General features: G+C 35.3%; 1 protein-coding gene across 1 annotated transcript; it reads left to right on the top strand.

The window, feature by feature from the left end:
- Positions 1-8,030: 8,030 nt before the first annotated feature.
- Positions 8,031-14,834, top strand: LOC134740474 (uncharacterized). Its single transcript, XM_063672993.1, has 3 exons — positions 8,031-8,338; positions 13,837-14,273; positions 14,701-14,834. Exons 1-3 carry the CDS (start codon positions 8,031-8,033, stop codon positions 14,832-14,834), a joined length of 879 nt encoding a protein of 292 aa, XP_063529063.1.
- Positions 14,835-16,897: the final 2,063 nt, after the last annotated feature.

Here is a 16,897-nt window from a genome sequence, read left to right as displayed (position 1 = left end):
ATATGGCGGATATTGAATCTCAGTTGCAGTAAAGGAGATTGATAGAACTATTGGTTACTCGCAATCTTATATCTTGAGAAATAGCCCAATCGAAGTTTTATGCCGTCGTATAAAATTGTGAACCTTTATTATATACCTAATACCTATTCTAGGTCGAAATTTCATCTTTTGAAACTTACGGTACATGTCATGTTCTATGACGGCTGATCGGTGATCACGTTGTGCTTTCCATAGAAAACGAAGCGCCGAAAGCTCCGGCCCGGCCCCGGCCCGGTCTAGCGTAAGTAATCATGTGAAACATCCTACTTATTAAATTTTCAACCTATTTTTATTAAATAAAAATCAGCAGTAAGATAACTTACACTTATAATATGCAGCCGAGTAGTAGTAGGTATACGGAAATGTCAGAACAAGTTGTATACCTACCTATCAAAGTTTGTTCGAATTTTATTTGGAACTAGGGAATCGTTCCTTGTCGGACATTGGGGGAATAGCAGCATTGAAACAAATTTGATTTCATACGAAATTTTCCGTCACGAGCAATATTTAAATTTTATATTGGAGCGAAAATTGAGAATCTTGTCTCGAGCGGCAGCCGAGCCGCGAGGCATAATCTTGAAATTTTTGCATTACGATAAAATTCAAGTTTGTATAATGGCAACTTGGAAAGATAAAATAATTGAGATAACTAAAGAATCGCGCACTCACTGCATGGCTATACGAAATGTCATATGGGAGATTTAGAAACGACATACCTAATTTTAATTTTTTATAAAAAGCTAGTCAGTACAATATTTCCAACCTTACTTTTATGATTCATGCTCAATCATTTCATACTAAAGTCTGCATTATTTACGGTGATCTCAGATTGATTGTGCCCGACAAGAGACCTATTAATAACTATTAACACGCGTTGGAGACAAATTTATATTTTTTTAAACAAATATTACACAATTACCAAGTCGTCACAGGTCTAAAACTATATATCTATCTACGTCTACATCATCCTATTTTCAATAGTAAGTAAGACGATTATCACATTAAAAATACGTTACACGGGTTTGATGGTGTGGCAACCGTCTAAAGGGCAGAATTAACCGCTCCGGTCCAGGCTGTCTGAACCTTCTAGAGACTGATTCAAACTTACAAGTTGTTGTAAATATTATTTGAGATTATTTGCTCGTGCATTTCACTCTCTATCTTTCTGTCTCTCTCATCTGTGAGCGAAATGCGAGAGTATTAAAATATCTAGGTATATAGAATATGAACAGAAAATATTTAAATAATATAGTCGCAAGTTTTTGTTTGTTTTTGCAACGTAAACAATATGTTTGCCAAATGAGATTGCTTTTTCCAATTTTATACATTTCATCAAAATATTGTTGATTTATCGATATCATTCGATGTTGAGTAATAAAAGCTTGACTAACATTTAACTGGTAAAATATCAATACACTAGAATGTTCATAACCATAAACAGTAAGTTCTAATATTAAGAAATAAAAATGAAACTAAGTAGAAAATGGCATCCTCAAGGATATTCTTAACGACCGATCTTACGTTGCTCTTATCCGATGCTTAATCCGAAAAGGCTTTAATTTCTAGGCGTTTTTCTAGTATGGTAGCCACACGAGTACCTTTCTGCCTCGGCAGCTACCTATTAGTTCTTCGGACTAGGTATGCACCACCACACGCCACTTAGAGTTTGGAACTGTAAGCTATGTGAAACACTGATTTAAACTTTCACGATTTTTACTCATTATTATTCACAACGACGGGACTTAATCGCGTAAAATAAGTTTTAATTAGTTGGTAATAAGTTTTACGCGATTAAGTCCCGTCGTTGTGAATAATATGTGTAAGCTATGTGATTCTCAACCAAACTAAAAGAAAACATCTGAAAAGTGTACCTAAATACATTGATATTTTAGGTATGGTATTACAGCTTGGCAGCTTGAACAGGTCATGCTCGCGGTGCAGCGCTGCGGTGGCGTCGGTGATCGGGTCGCCACTCTCCCGAATGAAGGTTGAGGGAGGCGATGGCTGAGATACGCGTCATACTCGTGAACGGAATGGGTGCTGTTTGTGGAGACCGGTCTGTTTAAGCTTGCACGGGCTACATGTTATGTTATAAGCAGGTACCTATGTAACTTTACTTTTGAGTGGCATTAACGTGAGACACTTCATTCGGTTCTTATTTGTTTGTCTGATTTAATTTCTTGATATTTAATTACTTATCTAATAATTCAAGCCTTGGAGACCCTTTACATCTCTAAGGAAAATTAGATGACCGTTTATTTATTATATATAATTTATCTCACACTTAGAGACTTTTACCTACATCTCTGAAGAATTTTAGTATTTGTCTGTTGTTTGTATATATTTTTTATTGTAGTTTTTCGTGCGATCGCTATAGCGGCTGAAAAGCCTAAACCTCAAAAGTAAAAAGGCCCCGAGTTATTTTTATGCCATTTGGCAGACGGGGTCCTAACGCTCTCGAGTTATTTAAAGACCTTGTTAAGAGACTGATAGATTTCATCACTGGTAGGTAACCGAAGAGCTGACAGCTTCTTCGCGCAACGTATTACTATTGCAACACAGCAGGCAATCGGCATCCTCCGAATCATGCCAAAAAGCCCATTTTTTAGATGTATTTTAGTTTTATTTAGTATTAGTTTTTAGTTTAAACAGTGTTATTTTAGAAGTAGGTAAGTTAGTTCATATACATTGAACTTTTTGTAACTTGTTATAGAATATGTGTTTGATCGTTTATGCTTGATTCTCTTTATAGACAGACACACATAGACAAACTATTAAGACTGTATATTATACTTATATTAAGACTGTATATTATTTATTATATTAGACTGTATATTATATTATTTTCAAGCTTAATCTGTGCATCGTACACAATACGTACATAGAATAGAGACCGACTTGAGAACTATAATAGTTATTTACGATACAAGTGCGGAAAAGAGGGAATTCGAAACGAGTGGCGATAAATTAAAACACGACAGCAGGGAGTGTTTTAAATCGACACATTTTACAGTACATATGGCCCTTAAAACTTTCGACATATGCACGAAAAGTCCTCTTTTACGCACTAGTGCGAGAAAGTAGCACCATATGTACTGTAAAATATATTTCTCCAATTTTAAATTCAGTTTCGTAGTATTCTTTAAGTCAACGCGGTCGGTGATGTCGTTCCAAATCTTTGAAGAGGGTGGGCGGGTTGATCGCTCAAGTGAACCAGTGTATTGAGCTCTATCTACGCTAGTGTTACAAGGAAAATGGCCTAAAATCAATGACCTTTTATTAATAATAGACGCGTGACGTTTATAGTTGACAAAACTAAAATGCAGGCAATATTTAGTAGATAATTGTGACAATCTTGACACATTGGCGTCAGCCGTACGACTTACTCAATATAGGTTCCGGAACCTATATTTGATGGCTCACGATTGAGCGCCGGGTACCATATCTCCCTCCCTTTACTTACATCCATGCCTATAATAAGGAATTAGGCAATCAGGATTTTTTCTAGATTGGCCCGAGCCTAAAACGACAAGATTGCTATTCTGTTTTTTTATTCCGTAGACTAAAATGACATTTCATGTGGTACTAAGAAATGTCATGTCTTACACATGAAACGTCATTTTAGTCCACGGAATAAAAAAACAGGCTAGATCTTCCTGGCTACTATTTAAAATCGTTTCCATGCAGTACTGGGTTTAGGAAATTTTTATTTTGTTTCAGTTTTTTTTTATTCTAGCCAGCGATTCTCAAGACAGTAGGTTTACGCAATATATACGACAGTCATTGATTGATTGATTGTATCTGACTGTTATACTGGCCCACTGAAAAATGGATTCGCCCAGACTCGCAACTGCAACGGCACGAACGCTGCCTGTTGTGAGAGCTGAGAGCATCACAATGGCACTTGGGAGGCCGGATTACCCTCTTATTGTGTCATTTACCCAGCAATAACGCGGACTTATTGCATGCCCAGTTGACAACGCGCGTCTATGCACTGTTCCATAAATTAGTGTTTTTTGCGCTATAAATCTAGCACTTTGCTTACAACTAGGCTCCCGTTGCAGTGGCCTATTTTCCCATTTGGGAAAATTCATTTATATTTTCACATGCGCAACGAAGGAATTATTTATTATATTTTTTAAAATTATTTATGTCAATAACCAAACCCCTTGATATCAGATCCAAAAATTCAATAATATCCCTTCGTGACCAAACATTTCGCTTCAATAAATAAAGCATTCTTAATGCGTCATGTAAACCAGTCAACGAAGCTTTTGGCATATTAAGTCCTCATTTTGTTAATACACCTCAAGAACAAATAAAAATGTCAACATAATTATGAGTAACACGCAGTTTTTTTTTTTTTTTTTTTTTTAAGTTTGACACTTGTGTTAGGAGGCAGTTAAAGATTAATCAGCTGTAAAAAATGTTTAACAATCGATATGACGATGCTGTTTTTGTGAAAATGTAAGTTCTACTACACTGATAAATAAACAAATAAATATAATCTTTATTTTAGAAGTAATATATATATGACTATATTTTTTTTTTAAAAGGTACATAATACCTTCATCCACATTAAAAATTCTCTCATGAAGTAAATTAATTCAGTGCATGAAAGTGTTAACCGCCTGAGTATTTTTTTATCATCTTGTTTTCGCTTAAGGATCTACAATTGATTACTTCGAATTAGTCATATTACCTATTTCAACAAAAAATACTGTAGTAATTCTATAGTAATTTAAATTGTATTTTTTTCTTATTTACTCGTAAATGTAATGCATATTAATTATAAGATGTAATGCTTTGGATATTAATGGATACCCTTCTCCAATTGAGGGGGGATTTAAATCTTCTCGAGGCAATGGTGTAGGGTTAGAGTCGGCGTAGCTTTATTTGACTTTTATAAGCGCAATGTAATATGCCTACTTGAATAATAAACTATCTATCTTTATCTGTTTTTAACAGGAGAATAACATCATCTCTATACTGACACTTTTTACCCTTATATGCGAAATAATACACCTCGACATGGATGAAGATGCTATGATTCATACATGACACGTTTTTCCATATCAACGGAGTAAAATTGGAAGAAAATGCTATGTTGCGCACTTAGCACCTTCAACTTTTATGTACCTATACATAACACATTCATCAATTGGATTTAAGGCTTCTTTGGCCTAAAAACATGAAATCTGAAAGTATGAAGCTATTCATAATAGCTTCAAATCCATATTTATTGCACAAAATCAAAATCTGAAACATGTGACGTCATTTTTAGGATTCCTTACCCAAAGGGTAATAAAAACGGGACCCTATTACTAAGACACCACTGTCCGGCTGTCTGTCCGATTGTCTGTCTGTCTGCCACCAGGCTGTATCTCATGAACCGATGATAGCTAGACAGTTGAAATTTTCACAGATGATGTATTTCTGTTGCCGCTATATCAACGAATTCTAAAAAGTCCGTACCCTCGGTGGGCGAGTCTCGCACTTGTCCTTGTGGTTATTTTTATTATTTTGTAATACTTTTCTAAATTTAAATGACAAAAGTCTAAGTATGGAATTGAGCAAGTAAGAAGAAAAATAATATGAAAAAAAAATTATCCATTTTCAACAACCCAGTTATACATTTACGCCATATCTAAATGCCCTTCCACGAGATTCACGAGAATGTAGCTTAATAAAATAAAAAAAATACAAATATTCAAGAATATTATAAAAAAAAGAGTTAAATCTCTCTAAGTGCATTTGGCTACATGTATTTACTGAATACTTGGTTAGTGATTCTTGAACAAAAATTTATTGTAGGTACAATAAATAAGCAACATACCCATTTGTTCTTGAGTTTTGAAAGTTAATTTATTTATTTTATTTATTATTTATTATTAACACGTTTACACGACTTTACAGTAAACCAATACGTTTACGTTTAATGTTTTATTAATTATTAATTAACTTTTTGACAAAATGCTATGTTTACTGGTCTATAGGCTCGACCTCGTACTGCAGTAAGGTGGTACGACGATATTGCACAATTTTTATCCCGTTTCAATTTCCGATAGCAGATACGTTCGCGAGATTAGGTGCTATACTCCATTTTGATTTTAATAGCAATTGTAGTCAAGAGCCGAGGCTATATCTGAGCTATATCGATTCCTTTGAGCCACTTCTGCGTTGGAATGAGAATCTGAAATAGAATATAGATGAATTTTGAGCGTGATGTTTATAAATAAAAATACGACAATATATGACTACATATACTACATTTAAAATCGGGTCTATCGCGAATTTACGTTGAAACGTCGGTAAATAAAGGTAACAAAACAAATTCGCGATAGACCCGATTTTAAATGTGATTTAATATGTGTTCAAACGCAAAAAATTTAAATGTTATAATATATGACTTATTTTACTCAAACAAGAGCTTATTTGAAATAAAAAATCATATTACGAACTCTTTAATGATAAAAACCCTGGTTATTACATAATTTACATTTAATAAATATTTTCAGCATTATAAAACTCGTTTTGCAAAAACAGGATTTGAATTTATTTATATTCAGATAAAATAATATCATACGTAGGTACTGTCGTTTACATTATTACAATTATTATCATTGGGTAATAGTTTGAGCAGCATGTCCATTGTGGTGTTGCCAGTTGACAAATTAAATCAGGTAATCGTGTCATATCGTATTGCGCCATTTCATCAACATTTGCGATAAAATAAGATTAATAAAATTCACCTCCAAAAAAACTCTCTTTCACGTTGTAATGCATTAAATTACAAACGTAAATTAAAAGGCACTTGCGTTGTAATTAATTTGTATTAAGGCCTACGCCGGGGTTCGTGTTCTTCTCTCACTCTCGCTGTCACTGAGCGTAAGCGTGAGCGAGATGGATGTGCGATTGTGCGTGCTCGGGACCGTTTTTTAGTTTAATTTGTTGTAAATAAAAAAAAGCGGACAAGTGCGAGTCAGACTCGCGTTCCAAGGGTTCCGTACATCACACAATTTTTTATTATGTTTTTTTTGGACGCGAGTGAAATGTCTTGTAAAACCCGTTTAACCTGTAATGTAACAGAAAGGTCATGCAACTATAATAGTTAGGTGTATGCATAGATTTTATATCGATGTTTAAGAAAGAAGCCATTACTTAGAGATAGCGCTGATTATGCGCTAGAAACCACGTATTGGTGGTCATTTGTTGCCTATTATCTTAAATAACTTCTAAACTGTTTAATATAAAATTATAAAAAAAATGGTCATTCTCACAATGAGCACTTTCATTTGACATATAACACGATTTTGTTTGCTAAACTTTTTTAATTTTCTCATTTACCCCCCTGAGTGTGAAAGTGCCCCTTATGTTTAAAATTTATTCGTCTACGTTACATGTCCGTCTTTGGGTCACAGACTTGCATATATGTGTACCAAATTTCAACTTAATTGGTCCAGTAGTTTCGGAGCAGATAGGCTGTGACAGACGGACAGACCGACAGGCGAGTGATCCTAAGGGTACCGTGTTTTTCCTTTTGAGGGTTCCGTACCCTAAAAAGTAATGGATGAGTTCCCTCAAAATAAAATTGTACATTTTTAGAAGCAATTTTCATGTTTTAAGCTTGTAAAATCTTCGCTGGTCTCAGGTGTTGTTTAGGTGGTGAAATAAGAGTGGACTATATAGTATTAACGCTGGTTTACTTCCAAATTACAAAAAATATAAAAGGTGGCAAAGTGAATAGTCGTTAGGAATCGAGATGAATGGTAAGTTTTTGAAAGCTCTAACTGTCAAAGTTTTGAATACAAAATTGCCATAGTTAAATTAAAACATAGAGATTTAAGGTGACTGTCCATTTCCGACCGCAGCTGCGCTAGCGTCGCGACGTTACTGGTGCGACATTACTGCTGCGGCGAAAGCCGCGGTGACTGCTGCTGTTGCAGCGTGCAGTTGACATAACCAACGTTCGTCAGTTGCTTGTCATCATCATGTCGGATATATATAATAATAATTTTTTGTTATATCTTCTAAATGAAGAAGCGTCTGATGATCTAGTGATGCTTCGTGCGAGACGCAAAAGAAACCCAGTACGTCCATTCTACAGGTGCCGTCCCACCGAGGGAGCGTACACAATATTAATAAAAAACCAGCTGTCAAGCGACGATTATTTATTTCGCCAATATTGCCGTCTAAATAAACAGCAATTTAACTTTGTGTTAGGCCAAATAATTGACGAAATTCAACCAAAATACCAGAGAGCAATCAATGCCGAGGAAAAATTATTTTTAACGTTAAGGTAAGTTTACATTTTGAAACCTTCCCTATCCTCTTGAATAAATGCATGACCACTACCACTACCCGATATGCCAGCGGGAATCGTTGAATTTGTGACGCATACGGAGTGCGCGGTCACGAAAGTATCACGTACTTACCTAATCGGCCGTAAGAAAGCCTAATACGGCATCGCGCAGCGTCAACGATACGTGGACACTGCCAGCGGAGTTTTTAAGTCTGCGACGATCGTCCCCTCAAAACTATAGGCCAGGCCGCATCTTCACAGCCCGTTTACTTCATGCGCAGTGCGAAACTGGACGGGACGCTGACAGCACTGAAGGTGGTTGTCTGACGCCCTCATAGTCACCCTGTTACCATTATTCATTTCAGTGTATGGCGCTGACGTGGCATTTCATTGATTTCTGCGAAGTGGTTCACGAACCTACGGGTTCCGGAAATGGCGATGTGTCACGGAAATAGTACATTTCGATTCTAGTGCGGAAAGTGTGTCACTACCTTACGAATACCGAGATATCTTGCCACGAGCCGAGCTCGGGACGAGTGAAGAATGACATTTCCGCACGTGTATCGAACGACGTTTTTTTTAATACAGTTGCGAAAAAATAAGGAAAACAAAAGTAAGGAATAAAAAAAATATCGAATTTTGCCTTTGGAAACTTAGCTTGCAGCAAGAAAAAACCGCCTCTTCTTTGACAGGCGTTTCGGCAGCTATTCCTACCTCTACCTTCCATAGCTATTCCGTTCCATTCAAACAACTTATTAAGAACGGTTTTTCAATATTCAATATTAAAAATTAACGTGTTATAATGATGAAGAGGTAAGTAATAAAATATGAAATATGTATATTTTTCGTATTCTTATATTACTTATTATTTTGATTACGACGTTTAAAGGAAACTAATATTAACCCTCATCAATAAGTAGTCATGAATTGGAACAAGTATAAATTAAAAAAAAATGGAAAGTAAAAAGCACTATTATTTACAACGACGGGACTTAATCGCGTAAAATAAGTATTAAACCCACCTCCGACGTTTCGAGGACGGCGTTGTCCCCGTGGTGGGTTTAATACTTATTTTACGCGATTAAGTCCCGTCGTTGTAAATAATAATGAGTAAAAATCGTGAAAGTTTAAATCAGTGTAAAAAGCACTAGTTCGCGAATACCAACTTTCCGTACGCTAAACAGCTACGTAAAGTAGCACTTTTTGAGCAACTGTATTAAAAATATATTGCCGATGATGGGCAGGCCCTGATAGATATTCGTTCGGTGTTAGCACTACTTTATTACAGATTTATCTTTCTCAGTTACCAAACACATATGTGTTATTATTATTAGCATTACTGTGTCTAAAATACATCAAATTGTGCGAACATATTTTCTATAATGTCAATATACAATCATGGTTGAAATGTATTTGAAACACAATAAAATATACACAATTCTCATCTACTTTGAAAGAGCAGGTAATGTCAATATCCAAGGAAGAAAAATGAGGTCTACATTTGTATGGAGAAGTGATCATTCCCTTTCCTCTTAAAAACATTTCATCTACCTGATTCGGTCAAGTTATAAGGGAACACAAACAAATTATAGCCAGCATGACCTAAATGTAGTATGGTGCTTTACGCACACTAGCGTCCCCTCCTTTCCCACAGACGCAACCCCCCCTTTTAGCATGACATATCTGATGACGGTTTTATTAATTTTTGAGAAAAGTATTAGAGTTAGGAATAAAGTGTCTAGGTACGAAATAATCCTTCATAAATTTTAAATAAAAAAGGTTATATGCAACTTTTGGTTAGATAAGACTCGAATACTTTAATAAAACTTGTATTTTTCAAAAGTGAGTTTTACATAATAAACTGATTATTACTAAAATATTTCATTTTAAATAAAAGTGAGCCTCATATGCTTCAATGAACCTTATAAAATATGGTAAATGTCGCTTTAGGTAAATACTGAAAAACAGAATAACTGAAAATAACAATTTAATTGAAAATTGAAACAATTAGGTACATCCTTACTCACTTTAAAATAAAATATTAAACCTCTTATTTTACAAAATAACCAACAGAATTCGACTTAATTTAGTTTATATTTAAATACCTAAAAATAAAATATTACTTTACATAATACATAGGTAACAACAACAAACATAATACTGATATTCCTCTTAGTTTTAGTATAAAGATATTATATTTGAAAATTAAGCCTATGACAAGTAAATTCATTCTTTAAAAAGTTTTATCATCGTCAATCTGCAGATTGATGAACATATTATGGGATATAAATCTGAAAGTAACAACCATTGTAACAGAATCTGAAGAGTTGTTCCGTGAAAATAAAATTATAATACCTAGCAATTGAATGAATGTTAGTACCTACTATGGCTCTTAGGGCTCTTACACGTGGTGAAGCTGGTGGGGCAGATATCCTTTATCGCTAAAATTATAACCATAATATTATATTCTTAGGATTTCTCCTACTCTTTATATTAGATTATCAAAATATTCGTTACATTCTCATATTTCGCCTGACAAATTAGTTTGCCAGAAGTGTAGATGTAGGTCTTACATAACTACAATTTTCCGTCTATGAGTTTCTGAATTTACCACTATGCAATACTGGTGATAACGTTTGCGGTACATTGCTGGAGCTCGAAAATCTGTCTGGGTTATCAGAAAATGATGAGCTACAAATGTCTGTAGGTATTGTTGAATGAAAACCGGTTGAGTAATTGGAGATGGATGAGAATCTCGGTGTTTCCAGTGAACTAGTCGCAGCCATAATTTCGTATTTCGCCAGGATATTACTTATGTCCAGCTTTGCCTTTGCCTTCGTTATTGTAGGTAGACTCCTCAACACTTCCCCAAGATGACTGCAAAACATATCAACGTCGTCAGTCTTCTTCATTGTAATGGACTTAATTAAGGCACTGCGTTCCTTTTCCCTTTCTTGTAAAATACTCATTAGGTCATCATTATTGGATCGTCTTTTACTTGGTTTGGATGTTTTGTTGACATTGCTTTTTGTTGGCAATGTAGTGGGCTCTGTTGCATTCGACGCATTATAATTCTGTTTTATAATTCTTATATTCGACTCACTGCATTGTTCAGCATTGTGCATGAGCATGGTTTCTTGCGAACCATTAATTTCTTCTATCACTACATCGGGTAAAATATAATCCTGGCTTACTTCAGTCAATGTACCGTGTTGAATATCCTCTTCCACTCTTGTATCGTATTCTTCTTCCGATTTATTTTGTGTCGGTGTAACACTTGAACCTCCAACTCGATGTTGGGGAATGCTGTCCAAGAATGATAGTAAAATGTGTCTCCTATCCTTATTGGGTCTTGAAGCAGCAGACCCTGTAGTGCCTTTACGTTTTTTTTTAAATCGTTGGTAGCTATCCCGTATGCATTTCCATTTTTTTTTACAATCTTCAGCTGCAAATAAGAAATAATTTAGCGGAGTAGAGTAGTAAAGTATAAAAAGGAACAGTCTCCACATAATCGCGTCACTCATCATTGTTGTCACAATCATGATAGCTTTGAGTAATTACACCTGTTAATAATTTAATGTAATTTAATATAATACTCGTTAGAATAGTAATTATTCGGCTTGGCACCGACTTCAAACGTTTCAGTTGCTAGTGCATATAAAAAGGGATAATATTTTATTTTATCCTTTTTTTTAAGTTTGTATTACTTTTTTAAGATTAATTTTTGACGTCCTGTCTGGTCTAGTGGATATGGTCCTGGGTTCGAATCCCGGTAAGGGCATTTATTTGTGAGTCATGGATGTTTTCTATGTATTTAAGTATTTGTATATTATAACAGCTTTGAATGATTCACGATTATTTTCACTAGACTTATATTGACTGGGATATGACAATACAAAAGGTAATCACGGTTCATATCCCGGTCAATATAAGTTCTTGTATTATATATATATATTGTTGTCTGATTACCCACATCTCAATAGTGGAAGCCGCTCGACCCCAATTTCAAAGAAAAACCGCAAATCGATGTACAGGTTAGCCGTTTGGCACACGTATACTAGAGGTCAATACAAAATTTTTGACCCGCAGTTTCTAAAAAAAATCCCTTAGGAGGGGAATGCTGAAACATTATTTTTTTTGTATGGAAAAACATTTTTTTTAAACCTATCGTGTGTGGTATCATACGAAAGGGCTTCTTGAGGCGATTCTAAAAATATATCACATCATTACATTTCAGCCATTTGTTTAAAATTAAAACAAAAAGAATTTAAAAAACATACCAAGTTTGGGTTTCTCCAGATACGATATGGCTGATTTTTTTTTGTACAATATATCACAAATGATACGTGATATTCCCATATCCAACCCCTAAAAAAGGAATTTTGAAAACAATATAATTAACAATATTTTTTTTAATTTTTCAATTTTATAAAGTGACACAGTTCTACTTCAATAGCTATTTAACGAGACTTATGGAACTGTACTGCAGATGCGGTACATATTAATCATAAAATGATACGTAATATCCATATATCCAACGGGAAATACCTCTTTAACCCTTTAACTACGGCTTTTCATCAGTTGTGTCAAAAACTAAACAAACTATACCAACTGATGAAAAGGCGCAGTTAAAGGGTTAAAGAGGTATTTCCCGTTTAATATATGGATATTACGTATCATTTAATGATTAATATGTACCGTATCTGCAGTACAGCTCCATAAGTCTCGTAAAACAGGTATTGAAGTAGAACTGTGTCACTTTGTAAAATTGAAAAAAAAAAATGTTAATGATATTATTTTCAAAATTGCTTTCTTGGGGTTAGATATGAGGATATCACGTATCATTTGTACAAAAAAAATCTACCCCATCGTATCTGGAGGAGTCCAAACTTGTTATGTATTGAAAATTATTTTTGTTTTAATAAAAAAAATGGCTGAAATGTAATGATGAGGTATATTTTTAGAATCGCCTCAAAAAGCCCTTTCGTATGATACCACACACGATAGGTTAAAAAAATATATTTTTTTAATAAAAAAATAAATGTTTCAGCACTACCCTCCTTAGGGAATTTTTTTTAGGAACTGCAGGTCAAAAATTTTGTTTTGACCTCTAGTATGCGTGTGCCAAACCGCTAACCTGTACATCGATTTGCGGTTTTTATATGGGATCGGCTTTCACTACAAGCCTTATTGAGTTTACTATGGGACTTAGTCAATTTGTGTAAGAATGTCCTTATAATATTTATATTTATTTATTTTTAAGTACCAAATATACCTATGCAATAAAGAAATAATGTACCTATCGATGCATAATTTACAAGTTATTTTGGCAAGTAGAAGTTACATATTTTAATTATTTATCTATGACTGACTTATCGATAATAGAGCTATCAATATTTCATTTTCTCAAGCACTTGTTTTTGTCACAAAAACATAGGTATTATGTGTAAAAAGTTTTTCAAATGTATACCTACCTAACTAATTATTTGTTACAGATTTTTGGCTTCAGGAGAAACATTCAGGTCATTGTCACTGGCATATCGGATATCAGAATCCTACATAGCGCGTATAGTAAAACATGTGCTGAACGTCATGAGACAAAAACTAGTTCCACTTTTAATGAAGCCTCCTTCACCCAACGATTTCAAAAGGATTGAACAAGAGTTTTGGCACAGGTGGAACGTACCTAATTGCGCTGGAGGAATAGACGGAAAGCACTGTCGAATTAGAGCCCCTAAAAACTCTGGATCGTTATTTTTTAATTATAAAAATTACTACTCGATTGTGCTGCTGGCTATTGTTGACGCAAATTGCAAGTTTGTAGCAGTTGATGTTGGGGCATACGGAAAGGAATCGGATAATGGCATATTCCAAAAATCATCAATGGGGAAAAAAATAATGACCAGTACGTTCGGTATACCCCCACCGAAATGTTTGCCGGGAACTGACACATTATTGCCACATTTTTTGGTTGGGGACGAAGCTTTCGCTCTTTCTACTTATATGATGAAACCCTACGCTAGAACAGCGGCAAGACTCGATAGGGATAAAGAAATCTATAACTATAGAATATGCAGAGCCCGAAGGGTGACGGAAAATGCGTTTGGATTGTTAAGTCAGGTATTCAGGGTATTTTATACACCTGTAGCTGTGGCTCCAGATGTAGTGGACGATTTGATATTTACAGCGTGTTGTTTACACAATCTATTACGGGATGGGCACCTGGAAAACAATAATTTGCCATACCACATCTACAACCCAAATGATAATACGGAAGAAAACATGTTAAATTTGGCCCGTATCGATAGTAGAATCTGTGCATTTGAAGCCCGAGATAAACTAAAAGATTTCTTTTGCAGCCCAATTGGCGCAGTTTCCTGGCAAGATACTATTGACCAAATATAACGGACAAAATTATTATTACCTCACGGACCTGAGTACTCCCGAGAGTCGCTCAGGGTCTACGACTCCGGCGTGTCTTCGTCGGTCGTAGTGGACCCCCAGGGGACCCCACAGGACTCTCAACTCTGGCATGCCTTCGTTGGCCGTCCAGTTAGAGCCGTTAGAGCTATATGCTCCAAGTGTGGAAGTGAAACATGCATAAGACGCGAGTTTGCACAGTGGCTGTTATCAGCCACTGGGTAGAAAGCGGCGTACACCTCTCGACACCCCTGAGCCTCGCACACCATTTTTTCCCCTGGTCGTCTTTATGACGGCATCGGCAGTTTTACGGGCCCATCTAGTCAACGGCAAGTCAACGCCTGCCTCGATAACGTGTGTTAGCATTTTGTTACAATATGCCTGCCTGCTGAGGCCGGTTTACGGATATCTATTGCTGTACCTAACCCGTGAATGGGTTCCAACAGGACAGGACAGGACATGACATCAAAGTTGTCTAAAAGGGCTTCTCCGATCGATATTGGCTAGGGGCCCACGCACGCCTCCCAAATGTCGGGGACCCCATTGTACCGAGATATGGAGAGGCATATAAATATAAATAATGATTGGGCATTCTTACACAAATTAATTATTATTTAATTTTACCTTTCAATTTGCAGATAAATAAATTGAAGCAAAATAATGATGTACTCACCATTTTTGTTAATCTCACGACCGATATCATTCCACACATTATCCTTAATAATATTACTTTTATAATATCTATGAGATGGATTATACAATATATCGTGAGAAATTACAATATTTATCAATTTTTCTTCTTCAGTGTCTGTAAAAACACTCATGTTTTTCAAGTAGCTAATGTATCATAATTACATTCCATATATATGCATTTTAACCATAAGCAGTACGTCTAATTAGAAAACAAGTTTATAAATTGCTTAATACATACTGAGCAGAATATTCGTAATTTAGTCGGTTATTATTGTTGCTCACAGGACTTCACAGGGTTTGACAACTGTTTTGACTTTGTTCTGGCAGCAAGAAGACATTATTATTACACAAATGATTTTAGATGTTTATTAATTCTCTACATGTAAAAAGTGCAATAAGCTAGGTAAGAATAATAAGTAGTATATTAATTAATTGGACCATCCAGTGAAAAAGTTAAAAATTAAATGTATTACTATTTGTGTACAGTTTTTATTTTCGCTTAACAAGTAGGAAAGAGGTGAAACATGCCGAGCGAGAACCATGACATAGACATCTGTAATTATTTTAAATTTCTATAAGTTACGGCAAAAAAGAGTAGAAATTAAAAAGTGGCAACACTGTAGTATCGTCCCGTTTTTCTTAGATTGATTTGAAAGGGACGACACTACAGCCACTTGCTACTTTTTAATTTCTACTCTTTGCCACTTTTTAATTTCTACTCTTTTTTTGCCAGACTGTATGCTGGAATAAAAGCAGCTTTGGCAGTATAATTTTAAAAATCTGGGAAATCTTGGCGGGCGATTACTATATTTACTATGGTAAACGAAATCTAGACAAATGATACTCCTTGAAATAAAGATATTATTCCTCACCTTGGCTGGAGAACTTACAGTACATTTGGTGCTTCTTTACTGCACTAGTGCGGTAATTAGCTTATTACGTGACAATTTCAAAATTTTAAGGGCCATAGTATGTGCTGTAAAACGTTATACCATACACATGCGAATAGGTAATTCGGAACTTGTGTCTCGTGTGTTTCGGAACTCCCTTTGGTCGTGTTTTAATTTTTCGCCACTCGTTGTGAATTTCCTACTTTTCGCACTTCTATCGTAATGTACAAATATAGTGCATAATTGTTTTCCATCGTATTTTCTCGGAAACGTTCGTTTTTATCATGCTACTTCAGTCAACCTCAGTACCTTTTGTACTGAGGTTGACTGAAATAGCAAGACACATTCGCACGTTTCCGTGAAAATACTATGGAAAATAATTATGCACAACATCTGTACCTACTACATATTAAGCGATGATGGTAAATGTTTTGGCCCTGGTGCTGTGTATATGTATGCTCTACAGCAGCTTCGCATTCGAGCGATGGAAAGACAAATAAAGGAACAAACGTAAGAAGTGCTTCGCGTTTGAAGCTGACCTTACTAGTCAGTT

The sequence above is a fragment of the Cydia strobilella genome, chromosome 1 (assembly GCF_947568885.1).
Source record: "Cydia strobilella chromosome 1, ilCydStro3.1, whole genome shotgun sequence".
NCBI lineage: Eukaryota > Metazoa > Arthropoda > Insecta > Lepidoptera > Tortricidae > Cydia > Cydia strobilella.
This window is presented reverse-complemented; position numbering and strand designations above follow the sequence as displayed.

Bases quoted from the DNA above. Each gene is read 5' to 3' on its own strand.
- LOC134740474 (XM_063672993.1), top strand. From the start codon at position 8,031: ATGTCGGATATATATAATAATAATTTTTTGTTATATCTTCTAAATGAA. The intron at 8,339-13,836 runs GTAAGTTTACAT...TATTTGTTACAG, and splicing joins AAATTATTTTTAACGTTAAG to ATTTTTGGCTTCAGGAGAAA. The intron at 14,274-14,700 runs GTTTGCCGGGAA...TTTCTTTTGCAG, and splicing joins CGGTATACCCCCACCGAAAT to CCCAATTGGCGCAGTTTCCT.